We start from the raw sequence: 21,636 nt of genomic DNA, 5'->3' as shown, positions 1-21,636 counted from the left end.
GATCCAGTTACCATCCACTTGGATAGATCAAGGGTTTCACCCCAAGACCCCAAAACAAATTTATGCAGGCCTTAAAAAACCCACTGAAGCCGCAAAGACTTTAAAAATTATTTGATTTGAAAATAATTAAGAATATAATCGATTTAATTGAAGACATTGAAGATGGATGATGCTTTAAGAGCGAAATGTACTTTTTTAATAAAACAATTAAGGCTGGTAAGCTTATAATATTTTATTTGCAGTGCGAGCGAATCAATGGACATCTACTACCCTTTAAAATGTTTTCCAGCCATGCGGCTCTTCACAATTTTCCGGAACTTTTTCATAGAGCCCTGACGCGATTATCAGATATTGTATCTAAATCCATTAGTTATTGAAGAAGTTAAAATAACCGTCAGATAGATTAAAATATTTGTTATATTTTGGCTCAAATAAATATGAAATGTAAAACCCGGCTTCAACAGTTTCGTGTCTCGTCTCTAGTTTGGATGATTTTGCTCATGCCAGCTCCCAATTGTTACCATCAGAATAAAAAAAAAAACATTTGTTTGGTCAATATTGTTCCACAAAATTTAAGAACCAAAAGTGAAGCATTACAGGGATATTACATTTCCAAATATTTGCAAAGTTTTGTTTAAATTTAAAATGTGTGTTTTGGAATTTTGAGCAAATTCCACAAAGTCTCCCCTTCTTTACATATCCTTCGCTAATCCAACAATCCAGAGAATAATATCAACACATTTGAAATTTTTTTTATTTCGCTACAAATTGGAAAAGGCAGAAGATTCCAAATTGATCCTGTATTATTTACGGTTTGAAGCGTCAAAGTCGTATCATAGTTACATCACAGTTACACCAATCACCTCGACGTGAAGTCCAATGTCAGGTCTGACTGACGTCAGAGTGGTGACATCACTGCTGAGTACCGGTAGCCTGTTGACGACTCCAGAAACTGACTCTGGAAAGAAAACATTCAACAATGTAAATCTGAACTGATTGATTTTCGCCAATGTTTGTTCACAGGAAATGTTTTCATGCCACCAACCAATTAGTTTCGCTTAAAAATTTTTGTCATTTTTTAAAACTAAAACTTTTTTGTTGTTTGTTATTTTTTGTTAGTTTTCTTCACTTGTTTGTAGTTTTTGATTCATTATTACGAATTTATTTTCTTGGTTACTTAAATAAAATAAAAAACTCTTGATCTAACACAGTTTGTGTAGATGCCAAACTTCTAGTGCTTTAGTTCATGAAACTCCACAAGCTATAGTCGTTAACAGCTATAGTCGTTAACTTTAACTGAATATCGAACAGAAAATATAATTTTCACTTCGATTTTCAGAAGTTGATGCACAATTAACATTATGCCAAAACGTCGTGAAAAAAATGTGTGAGTAATGCTCCTTTTTTAAGTGAAACAGTGATATTAAAATTGATTTTATTGCTAAATCCAAGACAAACCCCAAGCGATGCAATTGTTCGTCACATACATTGGCTTCCGTCACAATCAGCGATTGATAGAAACGCAATAACAAAACCTATACCGATTTATCTATTGTCGCTTTCTCGTTATGCCAAAGGCGTGTGCTTAAAAATCATGGATAAATAATCAAAAGTTGCTTGAACATTGTTTCAACAAACCAAAGTTTGATTACAAGAAATAAACTGCCGATCTGCGCGGCTATGCATAGCCGAGATAATACAAAAAGGTCATATACTGTCTTTTTTATTGATTGTAATCTCTGACTAATCACTTTTATTTGCAAAACTTTATAACTTATAATTATAGCAAGATGAGAAAAAGCGTATACCCTGATTGATGATGGCGGTGGAAAAGCATCTAGCGCCGACAGCTGACAAGGGGGATATGATAGTAGCCTCATCAGATAGCTGTTCATTGGCTGGAGCATCAGGGCTTTGCACGGACAGTCTCCTGCGTCAAATATTGCGATAACAAAAGGTCAACTGTAAACGTTTTCGCTAACATTTAGAAGTGAGTTACCTTAAAGAGCATTTAAATATATGATCATTCCACTACCGGCTTTAACATTGCAAATTTTGAAACCAAACAAAAGTGAATTTAATTTTAACAGTTGAACTCTCCACGAAATAGCTACGCTAACTGCTCGCACAAACATTATATTTGTACTTTTTCGCTACTGTTTAGATGCATCATTGTTTCGTGGCAACTGAACGCACAACAACATGTACCACAATCGAACCTGGCGTTGTTTTTTTTTTCAATCGGACTTAAAAATATAAGAGCATCAAAAATCACTTTCAATAAAACGTTATTATAATCTTACCAACGCTAAAAAACGCATAAAATCTTTCATGCATCCCCTTGCGGTATTACATGGTAAACTCTATAATGAAGTTCTATGATTATGAAGTAAAATAAAAAAAAATTTATACGTATTTGGGAGACAATTATAACTCCTTGCATATGTCGTATGTTTATACAGTATCCCGTTTGCATGGGTCATAAGTTGTGGTGTAAGTTGTCGTCTTAACGTAGTAATTTTAAAACTGAAATACCTAATATATATTGTTCAGCGTATTAAATAAAAAAAATCACATAAAGAAAATTACGATCTTTTGGTATCCAATCGTGTTCGAGATAAAAAACAACGCAGAACAATAGCTACAATAAGCGATACACTCTCCCATTAATAAACGGGAAAAGGTAGAAAAAGTTGCATGAAGTTTTGTAGTTTGTAAGTTTCATGTCTACATCCCGCATGTCTGCATCCTACAATCACGACCTTTAAAAGTAGAGAACAGCATCTTTGACTTCCCAGGATTAGCTTCTACAATCTATTGACCATTTAGGCATAAAAACTATTGACGGAGAAGACACTGTTAACTGCAATGTGAAGGTATCCCTTTCCTATAAGCCTCACTCCATCTCGTAGACTAGAGGTTCAATTCAGTGGGATGCTCTGCTATTTAGTTAATTGTTACACATAACATCACGCGTCTATTTGGATCACTGATCTAAATTAAAAAAGTATACATTTTATAAAAATTTGTGTGACAAATTTTATCTTGGAATTTTGTAACATGGCCACCCATTGCGCAGGAATATGCGAAGGTTCATTGTTACCATCGACCATAAAATGTTACAACTATAAAGCAACGAAAATGATTGGATGTGAAAAGGAATTTCAAGCAGTCACGATTTGGCACGGTGTCACTCAAAGCTGTTAAAGTACAAGTGATCTAAGTCGATTTTAATGAACTTGCCACGAATTGACGCGTCCACCGAGTCCCGCGCTTCGCAAACAATGGACATTGCGCCAATCGCGCAACCATGGAGATGGACAATCAAGCCAGCTGGCGCGATTATTTACCGCAGCGTTCGTGCGTAAGCCATCCTCAGGAGAAACGTGTCATGAGTCGCGATTTCGAACACATGAATGAGAGCCAGGTACGAAAAAAATGGCTAAGTCATCTCGCTCAGGGGTTGGCAAACTTTTTGCACCAAGGACCGGTCAAAGGAAGAGGCATCGTTTCACGCAAGCCTGGCTATCATAGTGCGACGGTTAAATAAAGCAAACGAAGAGAATCGTTTGTTGTTGCGTGTAGCCTACATTTTGCGTTTAGATTTAATGCAAAAAAAGCAAAGAACGTTAGTTGCATGAAAATTTCATGTAATTGGAACAAGAGGTCACACAATGTTCTGAGCTGTGATATACGATTATACTACTCTGTTCAAAATCTTTTCAAAGGAATAATTTATTCTCTGATGAACTATGGCTGGGTAACAAATGTCTCGCGGTCCGACGCTGGATAACGGCCCGTTGGTTGCCAACCTCTGTTAATAATTTTTAGAGAAGAGTCGTACAGTACGTCTTTGAATCGTGTCGTGTCTATTGTTAGATGGCCAAATGATAAATTGTTTTCATTGGTCTTGTTCGTCACAACTGACCGCACAATTGAGATGAAACAGCAGTTTTCAGCCAAAAGTAAAAAACAACAACAGTTCAATTTAATTTAAACGATAGACTCATTTCACGACGAGTTCATGTTTCTGACGAACCCTGCCAATATTAAATTAACAGCAAGGCGAAACAGCCGGAAAAATTGTGTATAGAAATAGAACATGTTTTTCAAACTGGTTTTATCAGTGTCGTCCGTCACATCCACAGATCATCATCAATAGCCGATTAATATAAATATCAATTTTAAAGATATCTCAAAAAGATAGCTACATGAATTTGTCTAAAACCTATCTATTAATTTTAGATTTTGCTTTCTAAGGCGTGTAAATTACTGAGAAGCCGTGGCAAAGATTAGGTAGGTGTTTGTGGCCATTATAAACAAGCAACAGCACCAATAACCACACCCAAGTTTATATGACCAAAATGCCAAAGATTTCAACATGAACACCGGTAGTACAGAACCCAGAAAAAATAAAAGTAATAAAAGGCAAGTTTAAAAAAAATGTGATTTTATAAGTGACAAAGCAGATGTAGCTTTGGAAATTTGAATAAAATTAGCGCTGATTGATTTCAAATTCTATGTGAAAGTTTCTGGTACAGTAAAGGTTTAATTTGCTTGCAGTCAGTTAAACTCTTATAACACCACTCTACTGTTCAGATTTCATAAAACAATAAATCCGACATTTAAGATTTAGGCTAAATATACACGGTTCCTGGTAGGTGTGGTGCAAAGATAGTTACAAAATCTTTCTCCCATAGTCTAAGCTGATGTAGTATTAACAAACAGAGTCTACATTCTTCATAGAAACATGCAGAAGTCCTATGTATTATGTATATCATGCACTGGTCAAAAAGTTTTACTTTTTTTCGTGTATATATAACTGCCGACAGGACATCACTGTTTCGACCCTCATCAGTGCAGTACGCTAGACTTGAACTCCTTATTACTATATAAGTAATTCAGCATGGTGATTTTTTCCAAATGTGGTACGCAAGAAACCACATTTGGATACTTTCACCCACCTTGCCAGAGTGCTCAAACAGCCGATGAGCTATAACCAATGTGCAACAGCAAGGTGTCTGCGAGCAGAGTGCTCTATTGGCGAACCATCAAGAGCATTACATAATAGAGTGGTTCCTTATGTAGGCTACCACAAATGGAAAAATCACCACGCCAAATCTTCGTTCAAGCCTAGTGTACGTTTACTGCACTGATGAGATCTTAAGGTCGAAACAGTGACGTCCTGTCTGCAGTTATGTATATACAAAATCCAAATTATGTGATTAAAACATTGTAGAACATGTGTTTTCACATAAAAGCATGTAGAGTAGTTAGCAGAAATTCCTTTAAACCAAACCAATAAACTCTAAAGCAGTGGTGTTTAAACCATTGGCCAAGAGGGGACTGAATTGGGCCACAAGGCCTATGATTGCAAAGAAACTAAACGTAAAATAAATGGCATTTGCGACGTAGAAAAAAAAAGGTTTGATTCGGAATATATCAGATTAAAAAAGATAAATTAGCTAATATAAAGATTTCTAAACTACGAAATTCAGGTCCAATTTTTGCATCAAACTAAAACCCGAATTGAAACGTGAAACTTTAGCCCAACGTACAACTCCGAAAGCATGCACAAAACAATGCACCACCAAAGGTATTTGTGCTGTCATATCAAAAGCATTTAGAAAAAGACTAATTTAAATATTGAAACTTCTAATTAGCTAAAAAAAGGAAAAAAAAATTTGAATATGCGTATAATTGCTTTAACCTCAACAGCATGTTATTTCTGACCATCAAAAAAAAAACCATTATCACTTGCTATAACATAGCAGGCATCTGGAACAAGGTAGAAGCGACAAAACGCGAACATTAAGCGTATTCGAGAGAGAAATGATTTATTAAACATAAGAATTTTGGCAAGGCCGCAACACCTTCAAAATTATCTGAGCTGATACATGACAGATGCTTTTTGCTTAGGCCTACGTTTCTACATTCGACTTTTAAGTTAAAAAGTTTAAGTTATGTACAGGTTGAATTGTCGAAGTACTGATCTGAAAACTGGGTGTGAACAGACTTGTCCGATTCCACTCAAATTAGAAGGTTAACAATCACTGCATGTGCATATAAATACAATGCATGATGTAGTGCTAGCTCAAGGGTGGTGGTCGTGGGACAATGCGTCATTTTAAGAGGCCTGCATAAACACTAGCAAATAAATTCGTTGCAAATTTATTATTATTTGTTCCGAGCCTAACGCGAAAATATGCCATTTCTGGGGATGCTCTGCTCGAAAGATTGAAGCAGACTTGTAGGTCTACTTTAGGTTAAAATTTTTGAAAGACAAAATTGTGACGTCATTGGTCACATAATGTGTTACATGTTGGCACTGTATATCGAAAAAGTAGATATGCCACACAATGTTGCATGAATATCACATTTGTTTCCTTATAATTGTCAGTGTCGCATTTCAACTAATTGTTGAAGAAAAGCAATGCATATGTATGACGTGTAGTTATAACATTACCAAGCTATGATTGCAGTGAATAAAATATACTTGCAAAGCTTTTTATTACAGTTTCTTTAGTATTTTAAATAAAAAAAGCAAAGCCTAAAACGCAGAATTTAAGCTGATGTTTAACCAACAATTTGAAAACTATCGGCCTGCCGCTTTTATCATCACTGTAACTATTGGAATGGCGATTTGTAAGAATAAAGAAAGAACACCGTTTGGCGTGACCGTCGTTTTTGATTTGGATTCAAACTGACCAAACATTCTCCTCATTTGCTTCCTTATTTCTGGTATTTAAAGTTCACTCTAGCAGACGCATTTTCATCTAAAGCGAATTGCAAGTTCTATATTTTTCCATAATTTTTGGTTCAAAACTGAAAACAAACATATGCTTGGTTACGAAGAATGTTCTGATGAGCAATTTTTAAAACGGGCAAAATAAAAATACCGCTTTCGCATCAAATCTCAAATCAATTTTAAAAACTCAATACCGCACGTTTGATATTCCAAGATTTTCTGTCACCCGTATTTAGTATAAAGAAAACGTGCTAATATATATTTTTGTTCATTGTGGTATATTTTTCGATTGACTAAGATTTATCTCACAAAGAGTATAAATAAAAATAGAAAGAAGTTATTTTTTCCGTTATGCTTTGGCAGTGTTTCAAACGAATTTGAATGCATCCGAAAATACTTCTTCACTCAAAAGCAAACCTGACATGAAACGATTCAAAAAGATTCAAAACTTTTCTTAAACTTGACAGCAGCTTTAGTGCAAACACATTTTCACACGAAAATTTGTGCTTAAGGTTATGATTTCATAATGGAAAAATATGAAGTAAATAATTTAAAGCATTTTTGCATACAAACACTTTCCACAGTCTGTGCAAAACCGTAAGCCATATCATAATGTTCACGCTATGATCAACAATCAACTGACCTGTTAGGTGCGCCGGGTTGTTCAGACTGACACGAGACTAATCGTTTCTCTCTGGGTACCTACGTAATAAACATCAACAGTGACGTAATAAACCATAGCTACTCATCGTAACAAAAGAAGAGTTACAATTGATAGACAAAGGTGAGTCCCATACTTGATCCAAGCATCGGGGGATGGGAAAATAAGGTTCTCATTATACTAAGCCTTCGGCACTAACGAGAGTAGGGTGGCCAGTTCGTTTCACTCGGTCGCCTTTACTTCAGCAACTACGCCCACCCAGTTTATTACACCCTGGGTAGAGGTGAGCGGTGTTTTTCAACAACCAGCTTAAGCTGGGAGTCGAACCAGGCTTGCATAATTGGAAAGTAAGCGCCTTATCCGCTGCGCCATCCCATCGCCTAATTGATAGATAGATATAGATAGAATTGATAGATATAGGCTATGTTACATATTTTTTAAAACTTAAGTTAAACCACTGGAAAATCTTGTACATCAACAAACGGGGTTTCAAGTCAATGTCGTATTCACGAAATGCCTTGCACTGAGTTCTTTTTTGTCACATAGCCTACACCACATGCGGTACATAAAAAAGTAACCTTTTTTTTTTACAAAATTTGTAATATTAAAACAAAAATTCAGATACACTGTTCTCAAAGCGACAATATCAAAGACTAGCACTGTAAAATTTACAAAAGCTCTATTGTTTGTAATTATTGATAGTGTTTATCACAATCATCATTATGATCATGAACAAAATCATTGTCATTGCTTGCATTGTTGATGCATTGCGTTACCTTGTAATGTTCGTACAGCAGACTAAGAGCTGCCGCAGAGTCTTGATCACCATTGATGGATATCATTGCCGTGGTGGCCGCAGTAAAAGGGTTTTCTAGGTAGGACCTCCAGGCCTCTGCTTCAGTGGGGGTACGGCCGTCCCCAGGCCCAATACTATTGTGGTTGCTAAGCGCTTCGGAGTCTCCGACACTGGCAAAAACAAAAAGAGCTTTATTTTCACTGTCGACGTTTTGATTGTTTCATCGCAAAGTAAAATCTACTAATTTTACGATCAACAAAACTTAAGCAAATTTGAAAAATAGTTTTTGCTTGCTCACTTATATTAGAAACGTAAATAAAAGAAAATAGCAAAATGAAAATATATCATACTTGCATTACATACAAATACAAAAACAAACCGATTTTTATTCACCCGGACGCTGTAAACAAACAACCTGGTCAAACACAACTTGCACAATGCACAGCGCATGAATCATGACAGGGGCATTATATTATTCTGACATCACAATTTTATTGCGTGTGCATAATAAAATAACAAATATAGATTGTGACCAAAAGTGTTGCGTAGATGCGTCAACAAAAGTCTCTTTAGAAGCTATCAGTTGTAGACATTGATTGATAAAAACAATGTGCTCTGTGATGATCATAAATATAACCATTTTTCATCCATACTAAAGGTTCAGAAAGCCATAGCCTACTGATATATTAAAAATGTTTGCAAATAAATTTGTAAATACTATTCAGTAAAAATATTAGAAGACATTGTTTGGCATTGGGCACTTTTTTGTAGTATTAACAGTGGTTAATGTTTAAATTGGTAAATATGTAGATAATATGTCTTTATAACGCTCAATCATGGTGTGCTGTTGTGCTTTGCCTGTGCCACAAGAAAGCAAACCTATCTTGAAATTACATCGTCGTACCGTACTGGTATTTCTATTAGTTTTCAAGCCCGCTTTTTAGCTATATCTAGGTGTATGCCTATTGCCTAGTATTCGAAACTTGGATAAAAAATCTGGAGAACTGAACGTGAGAGATCACGGCAGTTGCCCTGAAGTCGTCATTGGTTAAAGATTGGTAGACACCCTCAACATTTGCCCACAAGGTTTATACAAAGACGACAGACAGAAAAGTTAAGAAAAACAATGTAACATTCCCCTTCAAGAACGTTATGAAAGTGTATACCAAGACAAACGCGCTCTCATGAGAGATGTAGCAACCTTACCGCTTCGAATAGATGCCTTTGTTAGCCTCTAGGTCTCACAAATAACTAGACCCAAGTCAGTTGAAAAAAAAGATTGAAATATATCTTTCAACTTTTCATTTCTGGAAAATCAAATTTATGAAAAGAGCAAAGCTTTTTCTCATGCATGCCTTGATGTCCAACTAAGCCAGGGGTTCCCAACCATTTTACGAACTCGTACCACTTGGACGCTCTGTACTGCCAAGCGTACCACTTCTTGCAGAACAACTAATTTGATCGAATCATATTTTATTCAAAAGAATAATATTGGCCTACTAAAATAATACCAAAGCACCACAACTAAATAAATGAAATTGTTTTTACTTTTCACCAATTGGTCGATGCGCGGCGTAAATTTGCCAACAGCGCATCGAAAGTCATATCCAGGCGCACTAGTCGGTTTCGATTTTTAGACTTGATGTTCATCATGACTGAAAATCCCTGCTCGCATTCCCACGAGGAAGGGAAAATCAGTAGCTGTGGAACAGCATGGTAAGCTAGCGTTAAATATGAAGAGGCCATACTGAGCCAGAAGTTTATTGGAGAAAATTCCTTGTAACCGTTATTGAACATTTTATTCCGATCTATTTTTAGCTTACAACTAACATTATTCAACGCTATTTGTAGCTTAAACTATAAAACAGTAGATGATACCTACCAAGAGCAATCATTTGACAAAATTAACGATCACTGTCCCGCAGCGTTGTAAATAAGAATAGGCTTCGGGGAAATTTTTTTGTAAACAAAGCCAAATAAACAAAATATAAAGTTGTGAAAAAAAACGGAAGCTACCCGCGTACCACCTGAAAAACCTTCGCGTACCACTAGTGGTACGCGTACCACAGGTTGGGAACCCCTGAATTAAGCTGTCTGCATTACATTGCAGACCTCTCAACAATGGATGACCTTTATCTTTACCAATGATGTACCGTTCTCGGTGGTAATGCCTGTATCGGCCAGTTTTGAGCTTTCTCGCAAGACGCATTGGAATGAAGTAGTCGAAATAAGCTAATCGGCTTTAAACAACTTTTGGCTTTCATCGAATTTAAGATGGTTCTGTTAATTGCAGATTATGAGTTTATTGGAAAAATGGCCAAGCAGCTCGTGATACTGTATTGCCAAACGCATTCCATAGCAGGATATCCAACAAAATTACTTCGACAAGCCCAAGCGAGATGTGTGATTCCCATTCTTATTAATAGTACAAAAACTTGCGGCTTTGCTGAAAATATTTAAAGTTAATTCTCACATAATGACCTGCTGGTTTCATATATACGCCCTGAGCATTTGCTAACAACTAAATAGAACAGGTGAACGCGAGCTGATGTGTTTTCGCAGCAATTCTCAGTTTGTTTTCGTATTAGCAAATCATGACTTATGGTTAGAATATATTGCATATTGCTATCCAGCCATCAAATTAGTGCTTTTACATAGATTCATCGCCTTCAAGTGACGTTGAATCAATGTAGAAAAATACATGTTCTGGCTGGTTGCTGACCAACATTGCAGACGTGGCTTGTTGTGCCAAAATATTTTAATCACGTTCGACAATGTTGATAAACTGAAACTAAAATATCAGCTGAGAAGTGAAGCCAAAATCACTCGCTTCCAACTTCACAGGACTGATAGAGTTGAATCAAAAATAACCGAGTCCACAATTTTTGAAAATCCGACTCCGATTTCAAACATGCCAAACGTTTTCAGATTTCAATTTGAAACCTCTGGTCTTAAAATTCAAACAAGATTTTTTATATTAAGTCTCACATATTAGCTGTAGGGTTAACACGGGGTACTTTTGGACTCGGGGTAATTGTAAGGGTCTGGAATCTTTTCAGAGAACCGGAAAGAAAAAAAAACATTGCATATTCTTTCAAGTCCAATGCTTGCTGCAGAGGAGTCTTGTTTGCCGGGTGGATTGATTGTCATTGGTACCGCCCCAAATTTATCTTTTTAACCGCCATTCTCTTTGTGTCACATACTTTCCAACAAAACCGTCGTATTCAGTGATAGCAAAATCACCTCACTTTGCCATAACCCAACCAAAAGCAACCGCACCACAGCAATGAGTCAATAAATTATTCTAGAACAGGTGAACAAGCTCAGGTGCCAGCTATTTGACTTCATTCGGAGGACACGTCACCATTAACAATAAAGAATTGCGGCATAGCGTGCCTAAGTAATCCTTGCGACGTATCATTCCTTGGAAGAGGATATCACATCATCAAAATAATCGTTTAGCCTAGTGGTATTCAACAGGCCGGCCATGGGCCACTGCGCTATTTTCAGAGAGCCAAATTGACACAATGAATGCAATATGAAAGAAAAGGTTAAAAACCACTAGTCAGCCATTTCGGTCAGTTTCTTGAAAGCATCCGATCATGGCTTGAAAAGCGGTGACCACCGAATACACGTAGCTGTGTCTTTGCCAGACAATTAACGGCTTGAATGAAAGAAGCCGCAAAGATTGGCGTGGGTATCTTACCATAACCTACTTAGTCTAATTCTAAGATCTACACCTCCAGGCATAAAGCCGATATAAAAAGTGGATTTAAGATAAAAACGGACTTTTATTCACAGCTAGAGACTAAAACAGAAACAAACACGTAAAGAATAACATCAAACTGCGGATTCCACATACATAAGCGTGTTCAATCATGTAATGCGTGCCGATTATAGCTATAAAGGTTAATCTTACAGTTTTAAGTCGCCAAAGCCGAATTCTACTGAAATGTGTTTTTGGCTGAAGTTTTGCCATAAACATTGTATTGTGTGCCATAGCGTCGACTTCTTTTAACTTTGTACTGTATTGCGCAATCCCATTGTGTTGTTTTTATTAACAATTGACCTACTAATTGCGTTTTGTTTTATTTAACAAAACTGTACAAAAATATAAGCACATCAAAAAGGTGATGACGTCGCTTTGTTCGGCAAATGATGCCCTAGTCGCATTCCAGGAGATATGCGTTGATTTCAGGGCTTTATTTTGCAAACAGTTGCAGTGTAACCGTGAAGAAGCATATCCGATATCATTGTTAAGCTAAAACCGTTTTCTTATTGCTGAGTGCTAAGCAACTGGGTAAATATCTTGCTACATTTACAATGACTTCGGTTCAACTGAGTCGAGAGGCGAACTCGCTTGCATTGGTCCAGCGGAGAGCGCCCTATCCCCTTGGCAAGAGAAAGAGTTAAAATAAATATATCTAATAAAACAAAACCTGAGAGGAATGCAAAACTTTTAGTAGTGACTTAATAGTTCGTTCTCCTCACCTGTCGCTTGCGTTCATGGTATTAAATATTTTGTTTTTAAGCCAATAGTACAAGTGCCTGGCAAACAGAAAGATAGTATTTGGAAAAATATTTCCAATTTTTGAAAGTTAATTTTCGTTTTTGCTGAGCGAGAGAATCTAGTCGAGACAATTTTGCGGTTTATCAATTTTAGCTGCAAAAACGTATCCACAATTATAACAATCAAGTAAAAAATAACTCTTGACTTTGATATTTTACAAGGTACTCATAAGTTTCAAGTGTTTTACGTAAATCCTTTGCCACTCCTCGGATCTTAGAAGCAATCAATAGCACGTTTTTGCCAAAAACAAAACTACTTGACACGCAATCTCAAAATATTAATCGTAATAAGACTTCAACAATGAAATACCTGTTGTTCAAATGATCTCTTATATCGGAAGTACTACCACAAATGGTAGGATTTGAAACGCGTTCCGCGGGATTGATCGGAGAGGGAGGAAATGCGTCTTGAGAAGTGTGAAAAAAACGTTGGATGCAATCATCTTGAGGAAGATCCGGCTTCCCTGAAGTTATGCTGCTGGGAGAGAGCGCTGACATTGACGTGTCTACTAACCCCAAGTCGTCTATATGATTAATCTCGCCGTTATCATATTCTAATTTTCTTTCATGTCTTTGGGGAGTGTTGAAGTACTGGCTAGGAAAATCGCTTGCTTCCGCGATGTTCTCTAAGCTGTTAGTTACTTCAAAATTATTTCCATTTCCCGAATAATTTTTAACAGCACTTTCGGATAGTTGTCGCCTTAATAAAGAATCACTGGCTGGCAAACGCTGACCAGCGGAAGTGTTATTGCATATAAATGAGTTAGAAGTAAGGGGATAGTTACCAAATGAGTTTGGATTATTTCGTAAACAGTGAATGTCATTATTTTGCATAGACGGATGAACGGATGATTGTGAAGTCATAGAATTGTGCATATCTTCATTTAACCAACCACTTGTCTGTATATTAATGTCATTCGGCTTTTCGTAAGAACTACTTGGTTTAGAAAACCTGGTTGAATTGACAGAAAAAGCAGAGTTTTCACTTTGCAAAAGTTTTGCTCTTTCAGTGCAAAGAGATTTCCGTCTTTGGTTGGTTAGTTGATCGTGATGTTGGTCATGCACTCCATTTTGAAAGACTCCCATTTCCTGCTTTTCAAATGAGCTGAAAATATCTGCAGGGTCTTCAAAATGCATGCTGTCTTCTATGCAAGGTAAATTGAACATCAAGAAAGGAACTTGCAAATCACTTTCTGGGCTCAAAAATTCGTGACTTGGGCTGCTAAGATTGCTGATGTTGCTGTAGTAGCCAATATCAGAATCTCGTGAGTTGACAGAAAGATCTTTAGGGTCGTCTTCGCTTGGAGAGTGGTCCACAAAATTATCTGATTTAAACATCTCCTAGCATGGTAGAATCAATGGATATTAAATTAATCGCCCACAGCTTTAATGCAGAAAAATACATATTTTATTAAGTTTATTCTAGAAATGTAGACGAATATTGCCAAACCTAAACATTCGTTTGTGCGTACGCAAGGCCTAACTTCTACGCTCGGATTCCAATGCGGTACTTACAAAACCAATAAATTATTTGAATTATACTTATAAATTAATAATAATATATCAAATAACCAAACACAAGGTTAAGTGATTGCATGGTAATTGAAAGGAAAAAAAGGCTAAAAAAATAAGTCTAATGATTTACGGAAAATTAGACAATTAATAAATTCCAAGCAGTTCTTTGCATTGGTGCAAGGATACTTGTGCAAAATGAGATATAATGAGGCTACAAAATAATTGATTGAAAATAATTTTTAACAAAACTATTTGCCATATACAGTATTTAATGTATATTTACAATTATTTATGTTTCAAAAATAAATTGTAAATATATTTTAAAATCATGTCTTACAGCAATTGCAAACAAAGCGCTTAATGCATCATAGCAGAGCCAGTAAAAATAACAACAAATCTCATGAAAAATTTAGTTTCTCGTCATTGGGCAGCATGAGGAGCATTCTATTTGAATAAGGACGCGTCAGATTCTTTTTTTTTGTCAAAAGATTAAGCGTGTGCCCAATATATTTTATATTATTATGATAGTTACTGTTGTTATACTGTATTCATATACGAAACAGTGTTACTGTCTGCAGTTTGTAATGCTTTTGATTAACCTAAGTAATTTGCTGGAAACCCTCTTTTGGCGTTTTTCTGTTGCATTTCTCAAACCCTTTGTTGTTGCATTGCTTACTGCTTCTGTGGTTCTAATTCTAGTTCATTGACATCATGGCCACCATAATAATGCAAATCCATATAAAAAGTATCAAAAGTGATAGACATGTTGGACTATTCCCAACATAATTGTTTTGTGATAAGTTTTGTTAGTTAAATGATAATAATGGCTATTAAAAGTTGGGCTTTCATACACGATAATCACTCTATCTATGCTTTCAAAATACACTTTCAGACTTAAATTGTTGATCAAAATGCAAAAGGTTAGACTTTTAAGCTTTATTATACAACGTATACATACCAGCAATTATTATCTGTATCATAATTTGTCTATTTTTTTAAATATTTTTCTGATGGGCAAAAAGTGTTTAGTTAACAATAAGACATCTGAATATGAGTTTAGTCTCTGAAGTTCTGTATAATTTTACTAACTTAATTAAGTGAAAACCTCTTATATAAATTATAAAAATAAGTAGCTGTCGATTCTAGCTGCAATCTTTTGTCGTAGAGTTATTATCCCAATGAATTTAAATAAATGAACACGCTGAACTGGAGAGAAATAAAAAGAAGTGGTGTACCCCTTAAGTTTTCAATTATATGTTGCATTTACAAAGTCGAAGAATAATTTAAATTCTGTTTCGTTTTATGACAAAGGTTTTTCTGCTGCAATCTGCTAGCTAAAACTCTATCTGCTGCATATCTTACAATATATAAAAACCCTAAAAGTGTACAATTGTAAGACAATGTTTAGGTACAAAATCTCCCATCTCTGCAATGTGATTGCTACTATAATGGTTGAAATAAATGTGTAACCTGTCTGCTTTATAATGCATTTCTAAGCCTTGCGCAGTAAGTGCATTTTTACAACTTTTGCTTCTCTATTGCGAGTAACATCTATCACTGTTGCCTGCCACTAAATTTTGAGTTATGCCGTGTTTTCATTTTATATGGTAGTGGTCTTGCTGTCTTTGCCTAGGTCTCACCGACAGCGCACGAATGCCGGGGGCGTAGCGGCGATAGCCATCAATTGCTTCTGCAATGCCAGGGTCAATCGCTTAATAACGCCTCGCAAACGCGACCATGATTATTATTGTTTATACCTTTTCAAAATTGTTGATAGGATTGTGAAACATTAAAAAAGCTTCTGATTGAAATTAAAACAAAAAAATCATCTTCAGTCGGACTTAAAGTCAACATGGTAAAGGTTCTTAACTGCGGGGAACCACCTGCGGGCATTGACGTATTTTTGCGTGAGGTACGTTGTTATTCATCTGCTTTAAGAAAGCAGATACCTATTTAAAGTAAAAAAATAGGCTTTCTTAAAAAAATAATGCTTTATTCATACATCAAGTCATTAAAATAAATCTGGTAAACTTTTAAACAAAGTAAAAGGTCTTTTACAAAAATACACGGGGAACTTCCAAGTTTGCGTAGCAAGATTCGGTAATTTTTTACCAGTAAGTCCCCGTTTCTTATCATGATCAAACCCTATAAAGATGTAAAAAAATTTGCAAAGTGACCTTTTGCTAATGCAAGAATTTTCAAACGATCACATATTCTTATTATATCAATATTACCGTGTAATATGGTAACCTTTCTACCAAGTCTATCATGTCATTGTAACGATTTTACAATAATGGTTAAATTGGACTTCTTGCAATTTTGATGGATACCTGTCGCCTCGGCTTTGGCTAGTTTGTCTTCAAGTATAACCATTTTAAACAAAGGCGCATGTACAAGTGTTGTGAAGCATTTGTTGGATCACAAAGCGTTTTGAGATGTTGAGAGTAGCACCAAAGCATTGGTGTTTTCAATACCCAGAAAAATATTTTAACACCAACTAGTTTGTTGGATTTTCGCAAGCTTTGTAACGAGGCACAGAAAAATTGCGGATGCAAATTCAATTTCATTGAAATTGTCTTTTGTGATTTGACATCTCAACACATAACACCTTTTATGCGCAACTTATCATAAAAAACTGCTCTACTCGATCAGCGAATGCAACTTTTTTCAGTCAAACTGAACAACCAAACATGTATCCTGCATAACACATCGAGTGTAAGAATACTTTTATACTGTAGAATACAGCAGGATACATAAAAAATACTGTAGATACCAGCACAAAAAGTAAAATCAGATGTTTCCTTAGCGCCTTGTTTACTTTTATGTTCAACAACGCCTTATATACAATGGCGTCTGATACGTCATGATCCACGAAAAGTCCATTGTAGACCTTCGGCCAAGGCGAATGTCTTATAAATAGAAATACAAGGTTTTTATTTATTCCAAGATAATATTTCGTGACTGAACTTTCCGTTTAAATCTTCCTTTGAATTAACCAATGAGAGAGAGAGAGAGAGAGAGAGAGAGAGAGAGAAGGAGAGAGAGAGAGTAAGTGAGAGAGAGAGAGAAACCTTGTATTCTTTTATTTCGTCTGTTGCGAGAATAGTACAGTACAATCATACACAATACAAATAACAAAGCGCTATAGCAATCTGGATACCACCACAGACAGGAATGATCCAAAAGGAAGTGCAATCCAATGAAACTAAAAAAAAATGGAGATTATCAAACTAAATTGGCAAATAAAACTGTTTTTTTTTTGTATGTTTTAACAAAATCAAAGCTCACGGTCCCTGATTTAAAAGAATTTTCAATACTGCGGTATCACAATGATAACTATTTCAAAATGTTATTTCCATACACAACTTTAGCTTTGCGTCTTCGAACAACGTTTGCGTCGATTTTATTTGTGACCAACAAACTGATTACAATGATGATTAAACTGATCCTTCCTTATGCTCCCTCAAGAACAATGTTTCTCGCACATTTTATTGGAGTAAGTATTTGGAAGAAGTAGAAAAATCCGCAAAACCTCTCTGCAGTGAAGGACGTATTATGTTATTTAATTATATTGTTTGTTGATGCTTAACACTTTTTTCAAAACAATCTCCACTCAACACCAGAGTTCGGAAGATAGTACTTTAGCAAATTGAGCAGTAACAAGAATTGAGGCTTGGAATATTAAAATAAACATTTCGGATTTATGATAAACAGCGTTTCAAAGACATAAATTGTTCATTGAAGAACTAGAAACTTGTAAATGTTTATTGAAAACATTCTTGCAGCGAGTGCATCAAATTTCAGGACATGGAGTTCATAGACCTTACTCATCTGTTTAGAGATATCGGATTGTTCAACAAATTCTCTAAGTTCCACACGGCCCTACCAAATCTGCAAATGTTTTGGCAAATCGACATCAAGTTATTCAAAACTTTCTGTTTGAAATGTTTTGCGTATTTACGCAAATGTATCGCATTGCAAAAGACAGCTTACGTGTTTACGTAAAAACGTAACAACTGCAGATGGGTGTCAGATAAAAGTGTCGGATTTATTGCACGCGGGCTCACTATGTTTTCGTGTGACATAAAAACATTGTTTCACGTTGTTGTAATGTGGTGTTGTGTTAATATAACATTGATTATAACTTGGTAAAGTGGCTGAAAGATGCTGCTTCCGTGCCAGCTCGAGAGCTCCCCAAAACAAGACAGATCATGATATTTTCAGTTCGAGAGAATCTATATTGCTTGGCCGCCCGCAACAATTTGATTGTGACAAAGTGAAAAGGCGTTCCTCTATCCAGACCGACACGTCATAAACATGCCCGCGAGGTGACGGTCTCGCTCGTTCTACAATTAACATTACAAAGATGCGTAATACATGGACAGTAAAAAACACGATAAATTCAATTGGCGTCAAAAACAAAGACTTCACTCAAGAGGGTTAGGCACATTGTAGAATGTCTTGTGCCGCCATTAAAAAGGTCTTGTTTAGATTCCGATTTTTTTTGAATTTTTGTTCATCATCATCATTAAGTTCCTTCCTCTTTGAGGATTGGAGGCAATGAAGCGCCAAGATTGTCTGTGGTGAGATTTTTCTTTTGCAATTTTGTAATCAAGTCCTGACCAGTCGTTATTATCATTAGTCAAAATTCTTGGTGGTTTGCCCCTATTTCTTTTTCTATTCATTTTGCCTTCTAGTAGTTGTCTTTGAATAGAATTATGGCGGATCATGTGGCCAAAATACTTCAGTTTTTTAATTTTAATTGTTTGTAGAATTTCCATGTTGGTTTGTATTCTGGATAGTACATCTTTGTTTGTGATTTTATGCTTTCATGAAATTTTAAGCATTTTTCTATAAATCCATATTTCAAATGCCTCAAGTCGTTCAACCATTTGTGATGACAGTGTCCAATGTCCATGTTTCTGCATTGTAAAGTAACGTAGTCCAGATATAGCATTTCATAATTTGTTTTCGAGTGTTGATGTTAATTTTGCGTGTTTTTAAAGTGTTTTTTTGAAAAGTTGTTTCTTGCTATTTCTATTCGTCTCAATATTTCCGTATCGCATCTGCCATTTCAGTTATTGTGTGTCCCAGACAAGTAAAGCTTTTGACTTGCTCAATTTACCTTAAAAATAACAAACCAACTCATAACAAAAAAAGTGAATATTTTCTTACTAACTTCTTCCGATTAGCTCGTTTAATAATATTCTGAAGTTATCGGCTAAGTTTTTTAATTGATATAATATGAAGATGTTAAAAGTTATTAATAACAAAATACTATGTTTCTTACACTCGTTTAAGAATAGCAACTTCTTGTTTTTGTCATGTCATAGTGTCGAACCAAAAATACCCAACTCAGTAATTTTGTAAAGGACAGACTCCAAAATATCGAAGTCTTTCCGACTTCATGGCTTTGCGTGGAGCTATGAAGCAACAAACAAAAAAACTTATCAAAGCCACTTCATTGCAAGAATATATTATAATGCACAGAGCCACAGACTGTTCATCATTGACACATTACAGAAACCTTCAGTGTTCCAAACAATTAAAAAGTCCACATTGAGATCTATCTATTTGAGTGTGTACTGTGTAGCTTGTTACAACTATCCCAGACAACAAATCAATCGTTTTTTACATTAATCCAACGTTTGAAGACGTTGAATCTATGTAAAAAAACGATTGATTGGCTGTCTGGGAAAGTTCGCCAAAATTGAACGAGTGATTAAGTGTCGGAGATTAATCTCTTCATGACTGAGATAGGTGTGTTTGAATGTCACCAAAGTGAACAAATACAAAGACAAATATTGTTGTTTTCCACCGATTGCTGGTTTTGCGTTTGTTGATGCTCTCCTCAAAGCGAAAGCAGAAAACAAATCAAAAAAAGCATCAGAATTCTTAAAAGATAATGAATAGAATAATGACAGTGTGACGATACAGTTGCCGTGAGGATTAATACAAAGCTGAGCGAAAAATAGTAAAACCATGACGAGCGTCGTGTGTTTGGCAGCGACAGAGAACGATTTGTCGACGCTTTTATCCTTCAGATATGTAACCGCGTTCGTCGAGAAGACGAATCTACAGTAGAATTAATAAATTAAATTAAATTTTTGTAATGAACACGCAAATAATGAGACTATGTTTGTCCATTTAAAATATCACGATTGGCGTCAGAGATTGGGTGTCACATACAGATAGTTCGTTGCGATTAATAGTTGTCTAATTGTCTCTAACATTATGACGTCATAGTTAGTCGCAAGGCCCTTTTTCGAGAAAATTCTCTCTAGAACCATCCACAGAACTGTTCTTGTATCGACCCCAAAAGGCTTTTGAGGGAAATTTTGACTTTATTTTGACCTAAATTTTTTTACTACATAAAGTTCTTTTCTCATAAATTTGTTTAAAATATTGCAAATTTTATTCACACAAGTTTTGACGAGTTGCTATTGTCGATTTGTCGCCAGCAGCACGATAGAATCTCAATTAATTTGCGTAACAATCATGATATCCATTCATGCACCACAATGTTAATTTGCAGCCATCTTTGTAGCAAAGCGAAATATTTCTAGTTCACGTATTTCATTGTATCGTGTATCGATAATGCAATACTTATAGACGTTTTGAAACGGAAAACTTTCTCAAAAACAAATAAAGTATAATATCACAGTGTTGCCATACGACTTCGTACGTGTTGCAATAATCACTAAGTACGTATTTTCCCAAATCTTAGAGGGGGATGCTTCACAGCCGTACTGAAAATAGGCCCCTTCCGTACCTTATACATGTAGACTACTTTCATATATACGTATTATATACATTCCACCTAGATTAAACCGCTTATTCACTTGTTTTCATCAGAGATATTCACAAAACTACGTTATTTAATCCAAAGCAAACGTTTTAAAAACATTCCTAGAATGGTGAAAGTGATCAAATATAAACCAAATTGTTGCACATGGCGTCACATGACCTTGTCAGTTGTCAGGTCAAAGGTTATGAAACTGATTTGGCCCAAGGATACAACCCGATTTATAATAGCAATGGCATTTTTATTCGTGATTATGATGTGATAACACAACATTGTAATGTAATAATTACAAGCTTGTATGTGCTATCTGGTGAAATAATCTAGCTTTGTAATAGATTGAGTTTTGTTTATAACAGCATGATAGTTACTTATTTCACAAGTGTAGATAGAACCATCTGTTTTAGCCTTATGCTGCAGGTTGCTGTGGTAATGGCGGTTTCTCACTAGTTTTTGGAACAGTGCTTAGTCATGTGCAACGACAATTGACAAATATTAAGTTATTATAACTTACAATATGATTTTAAGTTATTGCCGTGATCATA

The 21,636-nt window shown here is 35.7% G+C and overlaps 1 protein-coding gene across 1 annotated transcript in view; it reads right to left on the bottom strand.

Annotated features, from left to right (window-relative positions):
• LOC145785291 (grainyhead-like protein 2 homolog) overlaps positions 1 to 14,112 on the bottom strand; it is a 38,443-nt gene extending 24,331 nt beyond the window's left edge. The window contains exons 1-5 of the mRNA XM_082596962.1: positions 13,085 to 14,112; positions 8,186 to 8,375; positions 7,392 to 7,450; positions 1,809 to 1,930; positions 864 to 958 (exon numbers count right to left, since the gene is read on the bottom strand). Coding sequence (XP_082453088.1) covers positions 864 to 958; positions 1,809 to 1,930; positions 7,392 to 7,450; positions 8,186 to 8,375; positions 13,085 to 14,112 — 1,494 coding nt within the window. The remainder of the gene's footprint in view (positions 1 to 863; positions 959 to 1,808; positions 1,931 to 7,391; positions 7,451 to 8,185; positions 8,376 to 13,084) is intronic.
• Positions 14,113 to 21,636: the final 7,524 nt, after the last annotated feature.

The sequence above is a fragment of the Aplidium turbinatum genome, chromosome 16 (assembly GCF_918807975.1).
Source record: "Aplidium turbinatum chromosome 16, kaAplTurb1.1, whole genome shotgun sequence".
NCBI lineage: Eukaryota > Metazoa > Chordata > Ascidiacea > Aplousobranchia > Polyclinidae > Aplidium > Aplidium turbinatum.
This window is presented reverse-complemented; position numbering and strand designations above follow the sequence as displayed.